Source organism: Gossypium arboreum, chromosome 8 (assembly GCF_025698485.1).
Source record: "Gossypium arboreum isolate Shixiya-1 chromosome 8, ASM2569848v2, whole genome shotgun sequence".
NCBI classification, from domain to species: Eukaryota; Viridiplantae; Streptophyta; class Magnoliopsida; order Malvales; family Malvaceae; genus Gossypium; species Gossypium arboreum.
The window spans coordinates 140,831,274-140,853,569 of NC_069077.1; the positions used below are offsets into that span (position 1 = coordinate 140,831,274).

General features: G+C 32.7%; 2 protein-coding genes across 2 annotated transcripts in view; one reads left to right on the plus strand and one right to left on the minus strand.

Moving 5' to 3' along the window:
* Positions 1-2,698: 2,698 nt before the first annotated feature.
* Positions 2,699-3,934, minus strand: LOC108468593 (AP2/ERF and B3 domain-containing transcription factor At1g50680-like). The gene has a single exon (XM_017769474.2). It carries the CDS (start codon positions 3,853-3,855, stop codon positions 2,803-2,805), a length of 1,053 nt encoding a protein of 350 aa, XP_017624963.1. The 5' UTR covers positions 3,856-3,934; the 3' UTR covers positions 2,699-2,802.
* Positions 3,935-8,502: 4,568 nt separating this feature from the next.
* The window catches only part of LOC108469209 (callose synthase 9), a 39,091-nt gene continuing 25,297 nt past the window's right edge, over positions 8,503-22,296 (plus strand). The window contains exons 1-21 of the mRNA XM_017770105.2: positions 8,503-8,861; positions 9,438-9,662; positions 10,662-10,759; positions 11,583-11,746; positions 12,478-12,574; positions 13,566-13,682; positions 13,755-13,880; positions 14,529-14,618; positions 15,804-15,901; positions 16,001-16,118; positions 16,356-16,481; positions 17,923-17,999; positions 18,589-18,664; positions 19,575-19,697; positions 20,561-20,663; positions 20,769-20,892; positions 21,017-21,206; positions 21,325-21,377; positions 21,506-21,566; positions 21,653-21,734; positions 22,214-22,263. Coding sequence (XP_017625594.1) covers positions 9,464-9,662; positions 10,662-10,759; positions 11,583-11,746; positions 12,478-12,574; positions 13,566-13,682; positions 13,755-13,880; positions 14,529-14,618; positions 15,804-15,901; positions 16,001-16,118; positions 16,356-16,481; positions 17,923-17,999; positions 18,589-18,664; positions 19,575-19,697; positions 20,561-20,663; positions 20,769-20,892; positions 21,017-21,206; positions 21,325-21,377; positions 21,506-21,566; positions 21,653-21,734; positions 22,214-22,263 — 2,172 coding nt within the window. The 5' untranslated portion in view covers positions 8,503-8,861; positions 9,438-9,463. The remainder of the gene's footprint in view (positions 8,862-9,437; positions 9,663-10,661; positions 10,760-11,582; positions 11,747-12,477; positions 12,575-13,565; positions 13,683-13,754; positions 13,881-14,528; positions 14,619-15,803; positions 15,902-16,000; positions 16,119-16,355; positions 16,482-17,922; positions 18,000-18,588; positions 18,665-19,574; positions 19,698-20,560; positions 20,664-20,768; positions 20,893-21,016; positions 21,207-21,324; positions 21,378-21,505; positions 21,567-21,652; positions 21,735-22,213; positions 22,264-22,296) is intronic.

Consider the following 22,296-nt stretch of genomic DNA (forward strand, 5'->3'; position numbering starts at 1 on the left):
TAATTTATATCTATTTGGTACTTTAATTTATTTTTATGTAATTGGTATAAAAATTTAAAAGCTGTAACCTAATGTGGTACATTTTTTAGGTAATTGGCTAACACCACTAAAATATGCTAATGTGGAATTGACAATCAATTACACGGTAACACATGATAGTCTCACATTTTGACATATGGCAAAAAAATAAAATATTTAAATTTTATAATAGTCTATAACTTTTTTATCACGTATCACCGTGTTATTGATCGGTAGCGCCACATCAATGTGGTTTAATAATGTTAGTCAAGTAACCAAAAGAATATCAAGTTGGCTTATGATTTCTAAAATTAGGTATTAGTTAGGTTACAAAAAAAAATGTACCAAGTAGGTATGAGTTACAAAGTTTAGGTACCTCTACGTATATTAACCCTCATTTTTTTGGAGAGTAAAGTGACACTGTGTATTGAGTTTAGAATAAAGTACCAATTACTAGATTTTTCGAATATGAAACAAGGAAATAGAATGTCGACTGACAAGTTTGATTTAAGACCTCAACACTTATAAGCATCTAAGTTCTGCATCATTTATCGACTCCCATTGGTGCTAGACTTGTCTATGGGGCGGGCTTTGTTGGAGGGTTTGTGTAAAAATATAAGTCCGAAAATAAATTTAGGTAAAAAAAAATACCCATCAGAAAACAAGTCGGGGTTTGAGTAAGGCTTTTTTGGCCCAAGCTCGACCCAAATTTACAAAAAAAAAATTGTTGTTTTTCTTGTTAATTTTTACTATTTTGTTGTTTTCTCACTGTTTTGTTGCCATTTAACTATCATGTTGCTACTATTTTGTTATCTTAGATATTATATAACTCTTATTGTTAATTTTGTTACTAATTTAGAGGTATTTGTCTGTTAAGTTGCACATATTTTAGTGGTATTTAAGTATTCATATTTTTAAAAATTACTTTTAATTTGTTAGAAAACATTTATTTTGATGTTTTTAGTATTTTTTTATGTATTATATATTTTTAATAAAAATTAAATACGACCAGATTGAACCTAAATTTTAATATTTTTATCTGAATCGAGCTTGGGCAAGATTATAGGCCTATTTCCTCAGACCAAACCTAGTAAACAAGCATAATATTTTGGTTACGCCTTGCCACCCCATGGAGACCTTTAATTGGTGCCGAATTCAGTTATTTTGACCATTTTTTCCTTACTTCTTTGTTTCTTTTATTTTCTTTCTCTCTTGCATTTTGAATAGTTTGACTACAAGATCTCTTATGATGATTTTTTAATGGAATAAACTCTTAAAAGTTTGAAAAAAATATTAAGAGCTTATTCTATTTATAAATGAAAAGATGAGCATATAAAAAGTGTAAAATGCTATTTGGAACCCAACACTGCGGTTTGAATTAGTAGTTAAGTAAACCATTATACGAAGTTTTCAATTTCCAATTTTCACGATGAATTGAGTCTTAGTTTAATTGGCATCGTTACAACAATTAAGAGAATGTAATATGTTTGAACAAATATGGTAAAAATACCTCTTTAATCCCCTACAAATTCGAAATAGAGTAAATTGGTCCCTCTCAAAAAATTAGAGCAATTTAATCCTTACCAATTTAAAAAATAAACAACTAATGACAATTAATTACAACAATAATGACTTTCGTCAATAGTAAATAATTTTGATTGGTATAATAACAAATGTAGCCTGTGATTTTTACTTTTTTTTTTATTTTGGCATTAATTCTAAAAAGTTCAACAAATTCAACCTCAATTTACACAAATGTTGTGGGATTAAATTGTTAAATTAGGACAAAATTGACAAAATGTGTAAATTTTCAGGCTAATTTTGTTACTATAGCAATCAAAATCACGTATAATTGATAAAAAATATTAGTGTTGTGATTAATCATCCTTAGTTGCTCACATTCGAAATTGAGAAGGACTAGAAAGATATATTTTTATCAAGAAATGTTATCATTTGATTTATCGGTTCAAAAAACAATAGTTAAAACTGTATTATGAAAATCTTCAATCATCGAAGGTTGTTGACATCGAACCGAACCAACCAACAAACCAATTGGGCTGCAACTAGATTTTTTTGGGGGCTAAAATTAAATTGTTTATTTTTACAAAAGTAAAAAAAAATATAGAATTTAACCATTTAAATAGCCTATATCTTTATAATTTTTATAGTAATAATTAAAATTTTATTATTTTTTGAGAGGTCAAATTATAATTTTACTATATATTAATTTAAGTTTTTTTATAAATTATAAATGATTTGAAAGTTAAATTTTCATTTTAGCTTAGATCTGGCCCTTGTCAACCCCTTAACTCTACTTCTGCTGACAATTATACTAATTTAGAGAAAGTTAAATTGATTGTTCCATAAACTAATATAAACGGGTCAAAACGAGCTAAAAATTCATTAAACTAATTTTTTTAAAAAAATTATATTTATTTTTTTATAAAAATTTAATAATTTATTTAATTATTGGACCAACCATTTGCATTGATATCTAATCAATGTTACCCTGATCTAATTGCAAAAACATAGAAAACATAATTAAGGGTGGGTTTGGATATGTCGTATAACTTATTTTTTATCTTATGTTATAGTATCATTATCGTATTTAATTTCACCGCTATCACTATTTTTACACTAATGGGTGTTCCATTCAAACCGACCATAAACCTTGGGAAAAAAGAGTCCGAAATATATAATACTATAATTGTCAGTTAATCCGTGCTCCAAATAAAGTAATTCTTTTTTGGGAAAAAAAGTCCGAAATATATAATACTATAATTGTCAGTTAATCCGTGCTCCAAATAAAGTAATCCTTTTCTCCTTCATACTATGGGAGGAAGACGATTTTAATCCACTGAGACCCTGGTCTTCACAATTTTCATTGTGTTTTTCATCTAAATTGCAGTAAATATTCGTCCCCAAGTTCAATTCCAATTCCACATGCAACTCACCTTGATGATGATGAAGAACCGATGACGATCCCAATCTCTTAAACACATCGATGCGACCACCATTTTCGTCATCACCGCCGTTATAATTCACATCGATCAAGAAGAAACCCCGGCCATGTTCGATCTCGCCGGTGCATTCGCATGTGTAAAACGCGATGGCGTCCTTTTCCTTCAGCTTTTTATCCTTCACGAATCGGTTCCATCCCCTCGTAAACACAAAGCTTTGGCTGCTCTTACAGTAACAGTACCGAAATCTCCACATTTTCATCGACGTATCGTAGAAAACAAGCTCGACGTCTTCGCAACCGCCATTGGCGGCGGTGAAGGTTTGGTGATCGTTTTCGATGTGCGGGAAGTGTTTGACGGCATGTTTTTTAGGGATCACGAGACGGTTAAGCTTTCCGACGTCACTTGGAGTTAATTCCTTCTGAAAAAGTTGTTGGCATGCGAATTTTGTGTCGTTGTGGATCGTGTTTTTGTTGTGATTTGCGCTTGATTTGGTATAATCAGCGAATTTGGATTGGTAAGAACCGGATTTGATCATGTTCAGTATATCTCGAGTGGTGTGAAGATTTTGGAAATTAGGTTCTTGGATGTTATCATAGGACAAGGGAAAATTCCGATGGGGATCTCCAATACGAAGTCCGATCGCCGCACTGTCATACGCCAGCGCTGCTTCGTTCTCCGATTTGAATGTACCGAGCCAAATCCTTTGATGGTTGGCGTAGATTTGAGCGCCCCAATGCCCATTTTGTTGCGGCACGATACCTTTGAACCTTGCTAATCCACCGCTAGTTTCCGTTTTTAAACGTTTGCTGGCGCGAAACATATAGTCGTCGCCACCGCTTCCGCCGCCGGATCGTGAGGTTTTAGTTGCCGCCATATTCAAAATCTTGCTTGATTCATCTTCTTCATTAATGATTGATTTAATGAATAAATAAAACTAAATTTAAAAAAAAAAAAAAAAAGAAGGAGAATTGGAGGGAGAAAATTTTGCAAACAAACAAATAGATTATTGTTGTATGTAAAAAAATAACAACCAAGTTAAAACACCATATTAACTTCTTTTTTCCAGGAAAAATGTCAAATTTTCCATGAAAGTAATAGGTTAGGAAACGGATTTTTTTTCCTTTTTAATTTTGGAAAAAAATAAAACAAAAAACTTTGTGAAATAATTAAAAAACAATGTCATTATCAATGGATTAATTAGTTATTGAAGAACAAACTGTGAGTGATTTGATTTTTTTAAAATTTGTTCAACTTAAAATATCTAACTGAAAATGCCAATTTGTTCAGTGTTTCATATTGGTTGCTGTTGCAACAATTTGGAGTGAAATGTATCTGTACTTCAACAAAATAGATACTAGTTTTATAACTAGAATTCCTAACTTGGGGTTATTGGCAATGGAGTTTAAGTTTTGGGGGCTAATAAGATTTTCAAAATTTTGAGGAGTTTATGAGAATTTTTTTAAAATTGGGTTCTAATTAGAATTTTTGTGAGCTTAATAAGAATTTTCAAAACTTTAAGGGGTTTAATTAAATTTTCTAAAAACTTTAAGAGAGAAATGAAATTTTCCAACAACATAGAGGGACTTGATTAAATTTTTCAAAAAAGTTCAAGAGAAAAATAAAGATTTTCTAATATTTTGGGAGGGCCTTAACCACTATTACAGCCCGCTTGTGGTTATTGGGATCCTAAATCTATTCGAACTCTATGATTTTAATAACTTTCAATAATGTTAATGTCAATTGAATTAATACTATCCTTATACATGAGGATAATCAATTCGGTCGTTATGGTTGGACTCTATTATGGATTTCTAACCACACTATCCATAGGTCCCTCTTATATCTTCCTTCTACGAGCTCAGGTTATGGAAGAAGGAGAAGAAGGAATCGAGAAGAGAGTATCAGCAACAACTGGGTTTATTGCAGGCTAGCTTATGATGTTCATATCAATCCACTATGTACCTCTGCATTTAGCATTGGGTAAACCTCATACAATAGCTGTCCTAGCTCTATCGTATCTTTTGTTTCATTCCTTCTGGAACAATCACAAAGACTTTTTTGATCATTGATGAGTTTGGAGTTTTAAATCATGATTAGTGTATGGAATTAACTTAAATATTATGTTGACGGTAATATGTAATTGTTATCACCAAAATCATAATTTATTTAAAATGTGAAAAAGATAAGGCCTTAACTTAATAGTGAAGTTATGGCTTTGAGAATGAAGTTTTAAAGTTTGAGTTTCATTGTATATAAATATATGTGTGGGTTATTTTATAACTACATCAAGTTGGATTATTTTCTCCTTAAGCATCATCTGTATGGAGTCGACGAACCCTCAACGAGTTAGTACTATTGTTAGGTAGCCTATCAAGGTACTCGAGTTCCCTATAAAGTCAAAATTCAAAACCCTAATTAAACCCAAGGACAATATCGACCCATTGGAGGGTTTGGTTTTGAATAAACAACACTTGGAAGACTTGTTTGAGAGGAGTTGGCTTCCCCTTAACAAAAAAATGAGTCAAGGTTTTGTCTCTCAACTTTATAAAAAGCCTAAGTGCCTATGGCTGCCTAAATAAGTGACAAATCATTGACTAGGAACGTTTCATCGAATTGGATTGTGTGTGGCGCACAATCACTTATCAAAAAGAAATATAGACACTTGCATCCTCTCTTGTGACATATATGCTATAGGTCAGGGGTTTAAACCACCGAGCACGAATGTGCATATTCTCTTGGTATGTGGGCGTGTGCCATGCATGGTTTGATATGATGCGACATTATTGCTTTGTAAATCTATCACCTTCTTGGGCATCTTTTCAATGCACTTTGAGCTCTCCATAAAGTTTGCAAACAAAACTCAAGCACAATATCAACTCATTGAAGGGTCTATCAACTCTAAACGAATAACACTTTAAAAATTTTTCTGTAAGTAGTCAACCTCCCTTTAAAAAAAAGACGAATTTAGAATTCATCTCTTAACTCTACAAAGAGCTTGACTGACTTGAGGTATCAATTCCTATTAAATTTATTACATATAAAATATATATTCTGCTTGACTCAACCAATGATACAAATTCTATTTATATTTAAATTAATTAATCATGAATATATAAATATTAATATTAATATAAAAATAAATTTTAATTATATTATTAAATTTTGAGTTGTGAAAATTCTATGCCATATTTTCAGTCATTTTATATCTAATTAAACCCTAATACCACCATCAAAATAATAATTAAGTTTTAATTATATGATACACGTGCATATTGAATTTTAACTAGATTAACATCGGTATTATTATCAATGTATGAAGACATGGATTCAAGTGTGCTGAAGCTTATTATCCTGAGTTGAGAAAACTTATAATAAAATAAAATTATATGATATACATTAAATAACTTTAAATTTAAATTTAATTATTCAATTCATGTGTCCTCAACAAAAGAACAAATCACCTATATCTAATTAAGCAATCCATTCAAATTGGGACGGCTTTCATTGTTGGTATAGATTTCCAATTTTGTCCAGGTTATTAACTTAACTACTAAGTATAAGCAATCCACTTACTGGCCAAAATAAAACAAAATAAAAAAAAGCATAAGCAAAAGCAATCCATTCAAATTGGGACGCTTTTAGTTGGTATAGATTTCCAATTTTGTCCAGATTATTTACTTAACTACAAAGTAGAGTTATAGTTTTTAGACTTTACGAGTAAAGTTAGAGAGTTGACAAATGTTCGGGTTATAGCAAAATTTTAAAAAAATTAATATTTAAAAAAATAGAGACACATGTTGTCTATGGAATTAAAAACACATACTAGCAGTGTATCAAATAATTGCCATAACTTTAATTGTAGGTATAGTAGATTCGTATATAAATTTTATTTAATTTCTGAGTTGAATTGATATGATTAAATGTGGTAAAGGTATTATGGGGGCGTTTGTATTATGAGTGGGATTACGTTTTACTCATTATACTTAAATAAATTAGCAATTTAGTCTTTGTACGTTAGATTAAAAAGTGAACTGATCTTTCTATTAAAATTTCAATCAATTTCTATTGGTTAAAGTTGGTCATTGTAAGTCAATGTGAGGTATATGTAGCATACCATGTGTCACTATCTGGTTATTCTATCAACCACGTCAATTTTTAATAATACAAATGGATGAAATTTTTAACATATTGGACTATTTTACTATTTGATCTAAAGCTTAATTTGCCTTTTTTTTTTTAGTAGAGAGGGCAAACTGCAATCTAACTCATTATACAAAGGTCCCCACGGTGCTTTTACCAACTAATATTCAAGTTAAGGTTTAACCTTTTAAGTATTGGTCACATAAGGGCTTAACATTTCTAAATGAACATAGAAAAAACATTTTTTTTTTTTTTTTGTAAAAGTGCTCAAATAAGTGCTTTTCACACACTTCAATCTAGTTTGTAGTAAAATTTATATAAATATTGATGTGTTTAGAATAGAACACGTGATAGTTCAATCAAATATTACTTGAAATGGAAAAGAAAGGAATAAAATATAAATTGAAACATAATATACAATATTTAAAAAGTCATTATAATATATTTGAAAAATGATTTGACCCTTATTTGATAATTTCTAATGAAACTGTTCGATTTTCATTTGAGCAATTTCATAGATGATTTGATCATTATATAACAAATTTAAAAATTTTGACTTTTATGTAAGCAGTCCCTAAAAAGTTAGGCATAATAGTTTGAGCATTTAGGAAATGCATTTATACGAGGAAAACTATTATCATTTACATGTAAAAGAAATTGTTTTTTTATTAGTCTAGTTCTGCTTTAGTCCTTATATTATATTGAAAATTAGAAATTATTTCTACGCTTTAAATTGACACAATTTAGTCTATGTAAGTTTATATAATGTCATCAGTTGATCCAATTTGTTAACATCATTTGTCGCTATTAAAGTGATAATATAGGATTGTTTTAAAACAACCTTAAGCATTCAGATAATATGTAAAATTATTATCAGCTAAACACGGTTGACTGAATTTCAAATGTCCTTAGTTGTATAATCGAATAAAAGTTATTAAAAATTTATACGTCATCACTTTAACAATAGCAACTACTGGTATCATTTTGGACCTAATGATGATATTATTAAAATTAAAAGTTACCAAATTTGGACCTAATGATGATATCATAACAATAGCAACTAAAAAAACCTCGAGTTCGATTCAATATTATCGAATTGAGCTCTAACTTTTGTAGCTCAATCTATTGAACAAGCCGAATTTATATATTGTAATACTTAATTCAAACAGCTTACAAATTTAATTAAATCTTCTCATCTTAATATATCCAATTCAAACTCAAATAATTTATATCTTGAGTTAGTTTAAACTCAAAAATTATGTTTTAATATACTTGAATTTTATCATTAAACTTAAAATTTAGTATCATTTGAACTCAATTTAGAGTACGTTCAACTGTGCTTTTGAGAAGCGCTTTTCCTCGCTTAAAAAGATTGCGAAAAATATAACTTAAAAAAAGTGTTTTTTTTAGTATGGAAAAAGTTAACATCAGTTGGATTGGGATTGTCTATCTCAGCGTGCAAAGTCATTAGTTGGCACGTGAGACGGAGCTTGCTTCACCGCGTCATTCTTATACAATTTAAAGGCGTGTGCAACCGGCTGTTGCCGGTAAAACTGGTTTCTTTTTAGCTTTGCTACTTTTCTTTTTCATTGATCTCGTCTCTTTTTGCTGTTTTAAAATTAAATCAAAACCACCATTCCTTTCTATTTCAGCGTCTACTTTTATTCAAAAACCTCCCGAGTTCTTATCGATTGAACTCGTTTCAACTCGGATGCTAGGGTTTTTCCTTACAGTTATCTGGTGCGCCATTTCCTTTTTTAATTTTCAGATTCTGATGTAAACTTCCAGTGATCTGTTTGTGTGTCCGGAAATTGAGGAAGAAAAAGATCTAATAAAACGTAGAAAGCAATTTCGGATCTTGTTTATATGTGTGTTCTTTTATGTAAATATTGAATAAACAATGTTAATTTTTTAAAGTTTGAATTCGTCTGTTAATCGCATCTGAAGGCATGTGAGATAGGATTTAGTATTATTATGGGCTTAAAATCAATTCGTGGGGTGCTATAATTATATTTGTTTTTGATTTTTCATTTTTAGAAAAAAAGTCTTATAGCCTGTGTTAATTAGTTAACTTACTGTTTATCCGCATTTTATTGTTCCTAAACATCTTACGTATCAATCTTGATTGTTCCGGCTACAAGGCACTGCAGCGAGGCAGCTAATGTACTTTGCTGTTATGATGCTTTGTTTGCTGTATGATTAGCACATGACATATTTCAGCTGTTATAGCTATTGACTTGCATAGGTTGATATTTTCTTTTATACGTAAGCTTTTATGAGTTCTGATGTTTGAATTTCTATCATCTGTTGTTGTAGAATTTGTGTGACTTATATATACCGAAATGTCTCGAGCGGAGGAGCTATGGGAGCGGCTAGTACGGGCGGCGTTAAGAAGGGAAAGATTTGGGATGGGTTCAGTAGGACATCCTGCTGGTGGAATTGCTGGATACGTTCCTTCATCTCTTAATAATAGAGATATAGATACAATTCTGAGAGTTGCAGATGAAATTCAGGATGAAGAACCTAACGTAGCTAGAATTTGTATGTTTATTTCTTTTCCTTTGGTTTGCAACATACTTATGTATGAATATTTTGTTATTCTATCAACCGATCGATCATTTCTGCTGATTTTTGTTGCTTATTTATGTTGCTAATTGTAAATCATGGGTATTGGAAGACATGTCTAAATTTTCAAAATTTTTTATGATAAGTAGAAAGTTCCAAAGTTATGTCTTAAGAATATTGCATATTTATAAAATGGTTATAGGTCACTTTTATTGGTGGTATTATTTTCAATTTGTATGGCTAATGAAGTCATATCTAATACACCTAGTATGAGCTTGTGTGATGAGAAGATAAGCTCCTCAATTCTAGTGGGAGTTTTAAGTACCCTTGCGGATGTTTTATTTTTTGTTACTTAGTAAATTTTTGGTGAATGAATTATGGCCTTAGAGGGTTTTGAGTTATGTTTGGAAGATTAAGGATTGGTTAATGTTAACACATTTGACTTGAACCCTTGCAGAATGCTATATATCTTACAGTTAGTAGACAATGCTTTAGTAGTTCAGGTTATAGGTGATATGCTTGTTGTTTAGCATGTAGTCTGTACTTGTGCATATGAGTCCAACTGATGATAGTTTACATGTTGAGCATAAAAAATTGAAGACACTTAGACAATGCTAATATAAAACAGCTAAAACTGTTTGTCTATCTGTTTCTCTGCACGTATGTGTGCGTATGAGTATCTATATGTCTGTGAGATGTTTCTTTTTTTTTTTTTTCTCTCTATGAAGGAGCAGTTCTCTTATCTGTTAATTTGATGCTTGTTGCTAGAATGATAAGAGGCTGAATTTGGTATTGAAAGTACAATTATGATAAGCAAGTTCTCTATTTCAGTTATGTGACTGACAAGAATGATTTAGGCTGCATATTAATTTTTACAACTTTGAAGCTATCATTTTTGCTTTAGAGAAGTATCATAGGTCTTTGGCAAAGCTGTTTAATGTTTTTGACTTGCTAAATTTGTTTGCTTTCTTGCAGTATGTGAGCATGCCTATTCACTTGCTCAAAATCTGGATCCTAATAGTGAAGGCAGAGGTGTTTTACAATTCAAGACTGGTCTAATGTCTGTGATCAAGGTATATATCAAATCTATGAAAAATGCTAGTAGCACAAAGCAAGAACTTCTATTGCAAGAATGAGAATGAGTAGTTTCTTATGTATGCAATTTTTGTTTGTGTACATATAGACGAGCATGTGCTTCTTGGTTGTTACTTGTTTCCTTGGATGTAGTTGGCGTTTGGACTCCCTTATGCAAGTTTTGATGCTGACAGCACATTCATCAAATAGGGTTGGCTAAAAAGTCCTAGAACAATTGAAATGATTATTTTAAGTTGTGTTCAATATTAAAATGGGCATCTAACCTAAAACCAATGGACAATAGATGGAGAGGCTCACTTTATATTTATGTGCCCTAGTTAACCCCCCATTTAACGGATGTGGAATCTACTTTATCTTCACCTCAATTCACAGCCTTACATGTAGAGGCAAAAGTCCTATCATGTGGCATGAGCTTCACATGTGTGCACAGTCGGCTTTGATGCCATGTTAAATTTTAACATGGGCATCCAACATAAAATGAATTGGTAATAGTTATTAAGGCCTTTATTAAATTTATATGCTAGTATGACTCCAATTAATAGTTGTGAGATTTAATTTATGTCCACTTAATATGATGAAATATTTCATGCCTGAACATGTATGTGTCTTGGTTTCTGTTAGTGCTTATTAGGTTTGCATGTTCATATTTGTTGGAGAAAGCTAGGTTGGAAATGTGGCTGGCTTATGGATGTTTGAATATTTAATGCATTTTTTCTAAGGATTTTATATAGAAGATTTTATCCTCTTAATGTTTCTTTGTAATGTAACTTGCAATTCCTGACACATACTTCAAATTTTCAGCAAAAGCTAGCGAAAAGAGAGGTTGGGACCATAGATAGGAGCCAAGATGTTGCTCGCTTGCTGGAGTTCTATAGGCTTTATAGACAGAAGAACAACGTTGACAAGCTACGTGAAGAAGAAATGATGTTGAGGGAATCGGGTGTTTTCAGTGGCAACCTTGGGGAGTATGTATCTTATATAGAAACCATGTCTTTTTAACCATGGCTTCTCCTCTATATGTTCTATATAGTCACAACTCTTTGCTTTCCTTCTTTCCCCATTTCTCTAAATTTCTCTTCCTTTTAGATGTGCTTTCCATTTGTTCTCCCTCTTGTCTCTCTGTCCTTTTGGTTGCTGGAGTCTTGAGGAAAGTATGTTGGGCACCTTGGTCAATTTTGCCTACGTGTGAGAGCCTTGAATGATTCATGTTACAGTTGGCTCGGTTCCATATTTAAGTATTTTTTTCACATACATGATTCTGTAAGTGAAATGACGTAGGTCTATGGTTTAGCATATTTTGAATATTTCCATTAGCTTCACTGTTTAAAGAATATGAATCCAAATTGTTGTCTGCTCCAGGTTCACCACATCTAGAAGCGTTAACAAAAGGTCAAAGGATGAACTGATTGTTGCTTGCTATGTTATGCATTTACTTGACATTTATGTATTATTGCTGATTTAACCTTAAATTCTCTTAATTTGACAAGGTTTTTGTTATCAAAATTACTCTGTTTCTATTGATGTGTTAGACTTTTTCTAAGTATCTGTTTTAAATGGATAGGGTTAGTCTATCTTTAACTTTCAACTTTCATGTTGATTTTGCAGATTGATCTCCATTGTTTCTATTTATTATTATTTGCAGGATTCTATTTTTTATTTTTAAATTGTTTTATTCTTTCATGTTTTTCTTATCTAGGTTGGAGCGGAAGACATTGAAAAGGAAAAGGGTTTTTGGAACGCTAAGAGTATTGGGGATGGTATTGGAGCAGTTGACAGAAGAAATACCTGCAGAGGTTGGAGGTTTAGTCTTTAGTTATTATTTAAAATATTTTAACTGATTTCTTTCTTGTGTTCATTTATAACAAGCTAACCTCTCATAGCATCAACAGCAAGAGATTTATGTTTAACCATATTTATCCCCTTTTCAATGCCAGTTTGACAGCTTATGCAGATAGTATTGCTTTATTAGTATGTGAGCGCTCCCATAGATGTTCATATATACTAGGAGGTTGATAGATCTCGAGTTTGATTTTTGTCATGTATTGCGAGTTGCTTGTATGAAAGTAGAGTGAAAATAGTGGTAGAGAATTAGAAGGCTTTTCTTTTAGGAAAATTATCATGTCTACTGCCAATGGAATTAAAAAAACTCCACAAATGGGGTTAGGAAGCTCGTATATGCCCTTACACTGTATTAAACAAAAACTACCAAAGAAAAGGACACATGAGCACTTCCCATCACCATTTGTGGAAGCTTGTAAGTGTCCTTACACTATATTAAAAAAAAATAAAAACTAACAAAGAAAAGGACACATGGGATCTTCCTAACCATGCTTGTGGTTTTTTAACTCCACTGTCATTCTACCTGATAATAATCCTTTTTTCTTACCTTCTTTTCTTGTGTTCCCTTGATCTAATGAATTAAGGCTTGAACAATGTCATCATATACCCTTGGTGTAATTAGTTGTATGAAGGTTTTCATTTAAAGTTCACTGTGGAATGTAATTTCTGAACCTGGTAACTCAAAGCATCTAATATACTATGTTTCTTTATTTTACCCTAAACGCTTAATTGGTAGGACCTCTAGGTGGCATTTTGTTCATATCATTTGCATTTAACTTACTCTGGGCTTTGGTTTTACTTGTTTCTATATGTTTTCATTGTATTAGTGCAGTCTCTTTTATTTGTTGAAGATTATGTCTTCATATTCTGTAGTATGTTGTTCAGCAGAAATATAATCTTATGATTCTAGTTCCTGCTCATGTAGCCACAATTTTTTTTGAGCAGTTGAAACGGGTCATTGAATCAGATGCAGCCATGACTGAGGACCTGATTGCTTACAACATTATCCCATTCCCACTGGATGCTCCTACCATAACAAATGCTATTGTGTCATTCCCTGAGGTTAGATATTTTTGCCTTTTTTAGACCTCATAGTTTTGTATTTCAATTTAACTACAAAAAATGCATGGGCAGGTACGAGCAGCAGTGTCGGCATTAAAGCACTATAGGAGCTTGCCAAAATTGCCTAGTGATTTTTCTATTCCCGAGACAAGGAGCCCTGATCTTATGGATTTTCTGCATTATGTTTTTGGATTTCAGGTTTGTACTGCTATGATGAAATGGATTACATTGTGTTTCCTCTATGTATTTACAATTTAAGAAACCTCTGGTATTTCTGAGTTTAAAAGCCTTAGTCTGCTTTCTTGCTTATCTCTAGTTTCTTCTGGAACCTAATTATGTCCTGGAATGTTTAGGTTATGTAGAAACTATCAGCCTCTTACTGTCCCTTGGTTTATAGGTCCAAATATAACCAGCCAGTAAACCATAAGGCGATCTTGTAGCTCATGTTTGATATTGGGTGTGAAAGTGTCTTGGCTTTTGTTTTGCTTGTTGTGGTTGTTCTTACTAATTAGCCAAGGGGCTACAGACTTGAGCAATGTGTAGGACTTGTATGTACTTCATTCTTTGAGTTAGCATTGTGCTTTCTTTGATCATTTACATGTGAAAAGTAAATATGGTCTGTTATGCCAATGTGTTTGACTAAAATATAATTTCTTGGTCCATGGTTATCTTGTTTGTTTCAGTAAATTTTGTTGAGTATTGTTTCTAATTTCTTACTCATCCTCATGTAATTGCTCTTTAAACATATCATGCATTATAAATGTGTCTTTTGGGTGTTAATTTTTTTTTATGTTGCATTTGTTATTTGTTGTTTAATACCTCATTCATATACTTTTTCATTTTCAGAAAGACAATGTTTCTAACCAACGTGAACACGTAGTGCTCCTCCTCGCCAATGAACAATCTAGACATGGTATTCCTGAGGAACCTGAACCAGTAAGTTATGATTTTGGTGTGTTATTCTTTGTTCTATTGTTACCTTTTTGATGTTTGTTGAATGCTTCCCTGATTGGCATTTAAGAGGTCCTGGAATTTGCTATGCTGGGAGAGGTGGTAGCACTCACTCTCAGACATCTTACTTATGCCTCCAGCAGTTTGCTTCTGTTAAACCTCATTGCTATACAAGATGTTTTTTTTCCCTGTGGTGATTTTTTATTTGGCATCTTTTGGTTAAAGTTGCTTGTTGCCTATGTTCAATGATCTAGGGCCATGTTCTTAATTTTAGTTCTGTGGTTTGGTCTTCTTTTCTTGTCATGAAAGTTTTTTACAGTTCAAAGTTCAAGAGTAGTGGTTTATTGGAGGTGACATGTCTCTTCATTGGCTTACCCTGTGTGTCAGTAGCTTTAACTTGCACTTTGAACTTTGTATTGTTTGACAAAGAATAAGAACAACAATATAAGCTTGGATTCATGGTACTTCAAGTTAAAACTTAAATTCTGGATGTAAATCTTGATTTTGGCACTGTTCAAAGGTGAGAAGAGTAGGGAAAAGAACTGGTTGAAGGCCAAATTGGGATCTAAACATTATAGGATTTGTTAATCCAGAAGATAAAACCAACTGAGAAAGATTTCTGATTATCAATTTTGATAATCAATGAGAATTTGAATGTCTTGCGCACACACTGACACTGTTAATCTCACTACTGTCTATAAGCTGGGAAGGTATATTTGTCCATGTGCTCAAACCTGAAACATGGCAATCGTTTCTCATTTAAACATTTTTCCTTCTCTCTCTCTACCTTTTCTATTCATTGCTTTATTTCTATCTTTTTACCCCTTCTTTCTTGTCTTTTCTCTTTGCCTTCTAAGAACAGCTGTTGGCAAGGTAAATCTAAAGCTGGTGCTGGTGCCACTTTTTGACCTACTAGGGCATTCTCATTTGCACATTCAGACAGATGTATAACCTTGATTTTATTGAAGCGCTTATACGGCTGCCAAATGATTTTGTTTGCTTTCATTGGATTCCTTTTTTTAATAAAATAAATTATTGGATTATTTTAACATTTTAATTATTACCCCTGCAACTACTTGTATCCTTTTTGTTTAAGGGCTGGTATATATGCCATGCAGTTATTTTCATTTAGCTAATTTGATCAATATATTTGCCTTGTTTTTTATTCAGAAATTGGACGAGGCTGCTGTGCAGAAGGTGTTTCTGAAGTCTCTTGATAACTACATCAAATGGTGCAACTACTTGTGCATTCAACCTGTTTGGAGCAGGTGAGGATTTTCATGTCCTAGAAGTACTTTTTGATTATTTTGTTAGTGTTCTTCATTAAAACAGTGATGATTGAGTTATTGACTGTTCATTCTATGCAGTCTGGATGCTGTTAGCAAGGAGAAAAAAGTACTCTTTGTTTCTTTGTATTTCTTAATTTGGGGTGAAGCTGCCAACATTAGATTCCTTCCAGAATGCTTGTGCTACATATTTCATCATGTAAGTGAACCCTAGACTGATGTATTGATATAGGCAGATTTGATCATAACCTGTTGTAGGCTTTGCTATTTGTATTTTGATGTGCATATTGGTATAATTTTATTACTTGTGGGGCATACTTTCCTTCTTTCCTTTTTCGATTGTGAAGTTTAAGTGTGTGTGTTTGTCTGTATTTTTTAATGTAATGTGCTGTTTTTAAGCTTGTTTATATGTCTGAATTTTAATGTTGTTTCAAAGATGGCGAGGGAAATGGATGAAGCTCTAAGGCAGCAGATTGCTCAGCCGGCCAATAGTTGTTCTAAAGATGGTGTAGTATCATTCCTCGATCAAGTTATCACTCCGCTTTATGATGTTGTTGCTGCGGTATGTCACAATCTCCCAGCAGTAACTTCATACCTATTTTATTATATTGCCAATTTAGTTACTGGTTTGCCTAAGTTTCTTATTTGATTATGGTTAATAGTTCTTGTTTGTTTTCAACTTTGTTTTCTGATGGACTCTATTAATCATCTTAGCTCCTTGTTCCTATTGTCTTTTAACTACTTGTGCAATTTCAGTAGGGAGGTGCCATCCGCCATGTTTACTTCTTTGCAGTGCTTTATCGAAGGCAAATTATGTTTTACCTCCATTATGTTTAGTTGAATATCTAAGTTCTTTGTGGGCTAAAAATCTCCACAATCTTCTGGTTTGGACTGTTAGGGACCTGTGTTGTACTTATTTTAACAGGTTGAGTTCTTTTGTATGCTTACATCTATTTTAAAAGAAAAATCTTAATTCAACTAGGGTAAGGGTAATAATAAGTTATATGAAAGCCATATCTGAATTTAACTGTCTTGTTTACATATTACTTTTCATGTAATTAAAACAAGGATTATTTTGTCATTTTATTATAAACTAGCTGTGTAACCTTTCAAATTTTTTAAAACCACATGATCATGGGCAAATTGAGTTTTGATCAAATTCCCATGGATAAAGTGTGATTTATACTTTTTTCTGTAGTTCCGACATGTAAAGGGAACTTGATTCTTGTATTTACAGAAATTTTAAGGTACAGTGGAGGTTGTGGTGTGGCTACTTATGAGCTCTTGCTGTAACTGTTGGGATCTCATCTACCCTGATTAGTTACTAAAGTTTTGATGAACATTTTTAGTTACATGTATTCCTGCTACAGTACAGGCTATAAGCTTATTAGGATTGTGACCCTATATTTATCTTAATGGTAAACCCTTTATTCCTGAATTTTACATTTGCTCATGTTGCTGTATGCTTAAGGACCCTGTGTTAGTTTAATGTAGGACCCGCCTCTCTTTCAGATTAGTAGTTTGGAGCCTAAAGTGACAGTACATGTAGTGGATTTATATCAATGTGTGATAATTGCAGAAATGAAGAGAAACTAGTGTGGAAGTAGCTGCAAAGCTCTATTTGCATAAGGAAAAATAGAACAGCTGCACATATTTCGAACAGTCTTAGACAGAAGTTCAGTTATCTGAGCATAGTTTGGATCTGTTTTATGGATCCTGCCGGTTTGCTTTGCCTTTTCTAGGTTAATGTTCTTTGATGGAGTTCTGGGTAATGATTCAGAATGTTGATATTGATATTTCATCCCCTTTATGTTTTAAGGTCTGACAGTTGATTTTCAAGTTGCTATGATATCCTTTATTCTTAGAAAAGCTTGATCTATTCCTGGGGTACTTTGGCTATTTTGATTGCAGCTGTTTGATACCCAAACTGAAAATTGTTTCCTCATGGGAGTTCATGCTACCGTTTTTATTTTATGACATATGCATTTAAATTTGGAACACAGGAAGCCGCAAACAATGAGAATGGCCGAGCACCACATTCTGCTTGGAGAAATTATGATGATTTTAATGAATACTTTTGGTAAGATCTTGGTAACATCGGCACTCTTTGTGGAATTCTCACTTAGTCATCTCATTATCCATGACTTAGCTGCATAAAATTTTCAATGATTGGAAGTTCGTTATAATGTTGGAATAATTAGATAAGCTAGTTGTAATATTAGATTAGGATTTGTTTGTGTTAAGATGCTAAGCTAGGCTTATCACCCAACACTTGCATATGAATACACTGTACATGACGGAATTAATTCAAGCTTTTCTTTCACTCAAATTCTGTTCTTTCATGGTACCAAAGCAAGTGTTGCATTAGTCCCTGCATGATAGGTTTGCCTATACTTTGTGATGTCCAAACCACATAACAGGCCTGTATGCCTGCCATTTAAGAGTATACCTTGTGAAAGGTCCAATGTCCCTACACCTGAGGGGGACTATTGATGTGGAGATAAAAGTAAACCCATGTTAATTTGGGGTATCTTGGGCCCATAATTATGACAAGGGCCTCTCCGACTATAGCTACATGGTTTTAGGTTGTATGCCCATCTTGTATATTTTAGAACTCTTTTGAAGTTCTCTCATGTGATTTGATGGTTGACCATCTTACTCTTTTCCAGGTCACTTCATTGTTTTGATCTTAGCTGGCCTTGGCGCAAAACTTCATTTTTCCAGAAGCCAGAACCAAGGTCAAAGGTTTGGATCTATCTAATCACTGTCACGTAGAGCATATGTCTTAAGGGTGATCTCTTGTTATGTGTGTTCTCTTACTTATATGTTGCTCCAACCCTTAACGTTTTTTAAAGTACCCATGTCCGGCACGTATGTTTTGATGCATATTCGGACATGGGCATGGAGTTATGATCCTTAAAGAATCTTTCAAATACAAAAATCTTGATTGAAATCAATTATAAACCTAATATTTTTAGCAAAAAGCATAACTGAATCACCTTTAAACTAACATATGATCAAAGTACTTTTTGCCTATGTGTTGCCCTCCCCCCTCCCCCCATTTTCTTCCTATTTTCCTTCTCAAGCATGATAGAAATTTCAAGTGTAATTGAAAGTTACACAGTTTCTTCAAACAATTGTCTGCTTTTACAATTGTTCTTGAAATTATCGATTTTTCAAGCTAATGGTTCTTGATAGCATATCTTATTCATTTTGAGAATCTTAATGTATAATCTGTTTGAATTTTTAGCTTAAGTTTGGTTTTAGGTGGTTGTGTATGCCTTTTCCTAGATCCTCATTTTCTCCATTTCTGTTTTACTTATTTTACGTAAGGACCTTTTTCAGGGAAAAAAAAAAAAAGAAGAGTTTAAAGTGCATTTTGATATATATTAAATCATGAACTGTGCATCTAGTGTTTCAATGAGCTTTAAATGGAGACTGGAACATTGCAATAAGTATTGTGGTTCTTTCGTCTTCATCACTATGTTTCCTGTAAGTTGCACTCTTACATCAATAGCCCTGTGTTGTTGGGGATTCTGTATGACAAGCCTGTGTTTGAATCAATACCTCATTTTCTTTTGGTTCCTGTGTATCCTGACTGTTTCTTTATGCTGCGAATGGCATTTATGTTCTTTCTATTCCTTTTCTTTTGCAGAATCCAATGAAATTGGGAGGAGGTCAACATCGAGGAAAAACTTCATTTGTTGAGCATCGGACATTTTTTCATCTTTACCATAGTTTTCATCGGTTGTGGATATTTCTCGTTATGATGTTTCAGGTTTGTAATTCTAAATGATGGTTTATTTCCATGTACAAATACAATTATCTATTTCTTTCATTTATTTGTCTATTCTTTCTCTCCTTCTTTTTCTTCTTCTTCTTTGATTTGGTGCATAAAACTACAGAGAGCACCTGCCAATAAAATGTAACTTTTCTCTTCTCCTTTTCCTGTCACATATTGTTAATATATGTGTGTAATATATTTTCCTTTCTGCTATTCTGGTCTTATTTTAATTATATTCTTTTATAGAAGTCAATAATATCCATATCCATCTCCATCCGTCTCTCCCTTGCCGTCTCCTCTTAGCAATCTCCTTATTTAGGTGTTCGAATTTGGATCCTTGAGTCTTTCTCTAATAGGTACAAAAACAAAATTTTTGTTTTCCCTTTGATGTAGTCCAGAGTATCCCTCCCGAACAAATGCATTAGAGAAATGACAAGGTACTGAAATACTTGCAACTGAAAGAGCTATTAGCACTCGTAGTTTTCTCTGCATATTTAGTTTATTCTATTAGGTGGTAGTTTAGGCCATATACTAGCCACTTTTCTAATGTCCAAAAGTTCAATTTTCATTTAATTCTATAGTTCTTTCAAACCGCCCCATCTGTCAATATCTATCTTCTGCCATCTGCAGAGAAAAATTGGAAACTACCTGATTCTTGTTTCTTGTTTTAGCATCTTTTATCACACTTCCTTTGATCTTTGAATCTGTCTATGTTCACTCCTGTTTTGTGCTACAATAGAGTTCTAGATTTCTCTCATCTTTGAGTAGAATTTTTCTCTTTCAAATGAAAGCTAAATTATTCATGGTTATCATTACATCTTAAATATTTTTATGGGCTGCTTGCTTCTCTTTTTTAGGGTCTTACAATCATTGCATTCAATAATGGACATCTGAATGCCAAGACTTTACGGGAAGTTCTTAGTCTTGGTCCAACTTTTGTAGTGATGAAGTTTACAGAAAGTACGTATTTTATATATATACAATTTTGTTCTGCTATTACTGATGAGTTCATTTTGTACTTACTGCTAAAATATTTTGCTTAAAAGTTCTTGTTTCATAATGTAGGTGTTTTGGATGTCATCATGATGTATGGCGCATATTCGACCACACGACGCCTAGCTGTTTCCAGAATTTTTCTTCGATTTATTTGGTTTGGTGTTGCATCAGTCGTTGTATCTTTCCTTTATGTGTATGTTCTCAGTCAATTTGCTGAATAATTCTTCTCTGACATCATTTCATGGTTTGACTTGTCCATATATTTGTTTTATACACAAGCTTAACTTTCTTTTGATGTGTATCCATGACTAATGCAGGAGGGCTTTGCAGGAAGAGAGTAAACCAAATTCAAACTCAGTTGTTTTCAGATTGTATTTGATTGTTATAGGCATCTATGGTGGTATCCATTTTTTCATAAGTTTCCTTATGCGGATACCAGCATGTCATCGTTTGACCGAACTGTGTGATCAGTTTTCTTTGATTCGCTTTATCAAGTGGATGCGTCAGGTTTTTGTTTTTATTTTTTTAATATTTTGTACTTTTGTGATTTTTGTTGCTTATTGCATTAGTTTTTTTGCTGATTCATCTCTTTATTATTTTACTATTTGCTGTATTTTTCTTACAGGAACGGTACTATGTTGGACGTGGCATGTATGAGAGGACTACTGACTTTATTAAGTAATCTCTAATCTCTGACCTTGGGATTCCTTGATTAACATACCCTTGTGCTCATTGGAAGCAATGTTCCCTTTCCTTTGAATGCTTGAAGTACTCATTTAATATTTTATGATGTCCTTGTGATACAGATATATGATTTTCTGGCTTATCATCTTGAGTGGGAAGTTTGCATTTGCTTATTTTTTCCAGGTACGAGTCATTTACCACAGAAACTTAGCGCGGTCATTGATCTTTTATTTAAATTATCTTGTTCATGGTCTGTCCTAACTTTGCAGATCAAGCCACTGGTGAAGCCGACAAGGACAGTCATAGCCATGGATAATATAGAATATTCTTGGCATGATTTCGTATCTAGAAGTACGTGATTTGCTTGTTCATGATATGAACTTCTATAAGCATTGTATATTTTTATTATATGGTGAAATGCCTGAAACAAGTGCCTTTTTTTGTATATATGTTAGAATGTGCTGACTGATATTTCTACCTACTTGAATACATGATTTGCATGTCCACATCATAAATTTTTATGATAAAGTAAATATATTTGTATGCTATATAGTCAGTTCTGAAATTCCTTCCTTTTCCTAGTGTATTAATGTTGAATATGCTGATTCATATCCCTTACCATGGAAGAAAAGCTCATGAATCTAAACTTGACTGTATAGATATTTAAAGTCAATGAATCATTAGTTGCTGTGTGTCCTTTTTCCTCCTGTGCTTTTTTGCCGCTTTTCTTTTCTGTTGGTAGTTCTCATTCTATTTGTGCTTGTAGAAGTGTAATATTAGTTTAATTGAATGCACGTTGGTTTTCTCATAGAATATCTCCTTGATTGCAGATAACCATAATGCTCTGACAGTGGTCAGTTTATGGGCTCCAGTGATAGCTGTAAGTTGGAAATTCTGATGCCTCTGAATATAT

Excerpts from the sequence above, each read along its gene's own strand:
- LOC108468593 (XM_017769474.2), bottom strand. The coding sequence starts at position 3,855 with ATGGCGGCAACTAAAACCTCACGATCCGGCGGCGGAAGCGGTGGCGAC.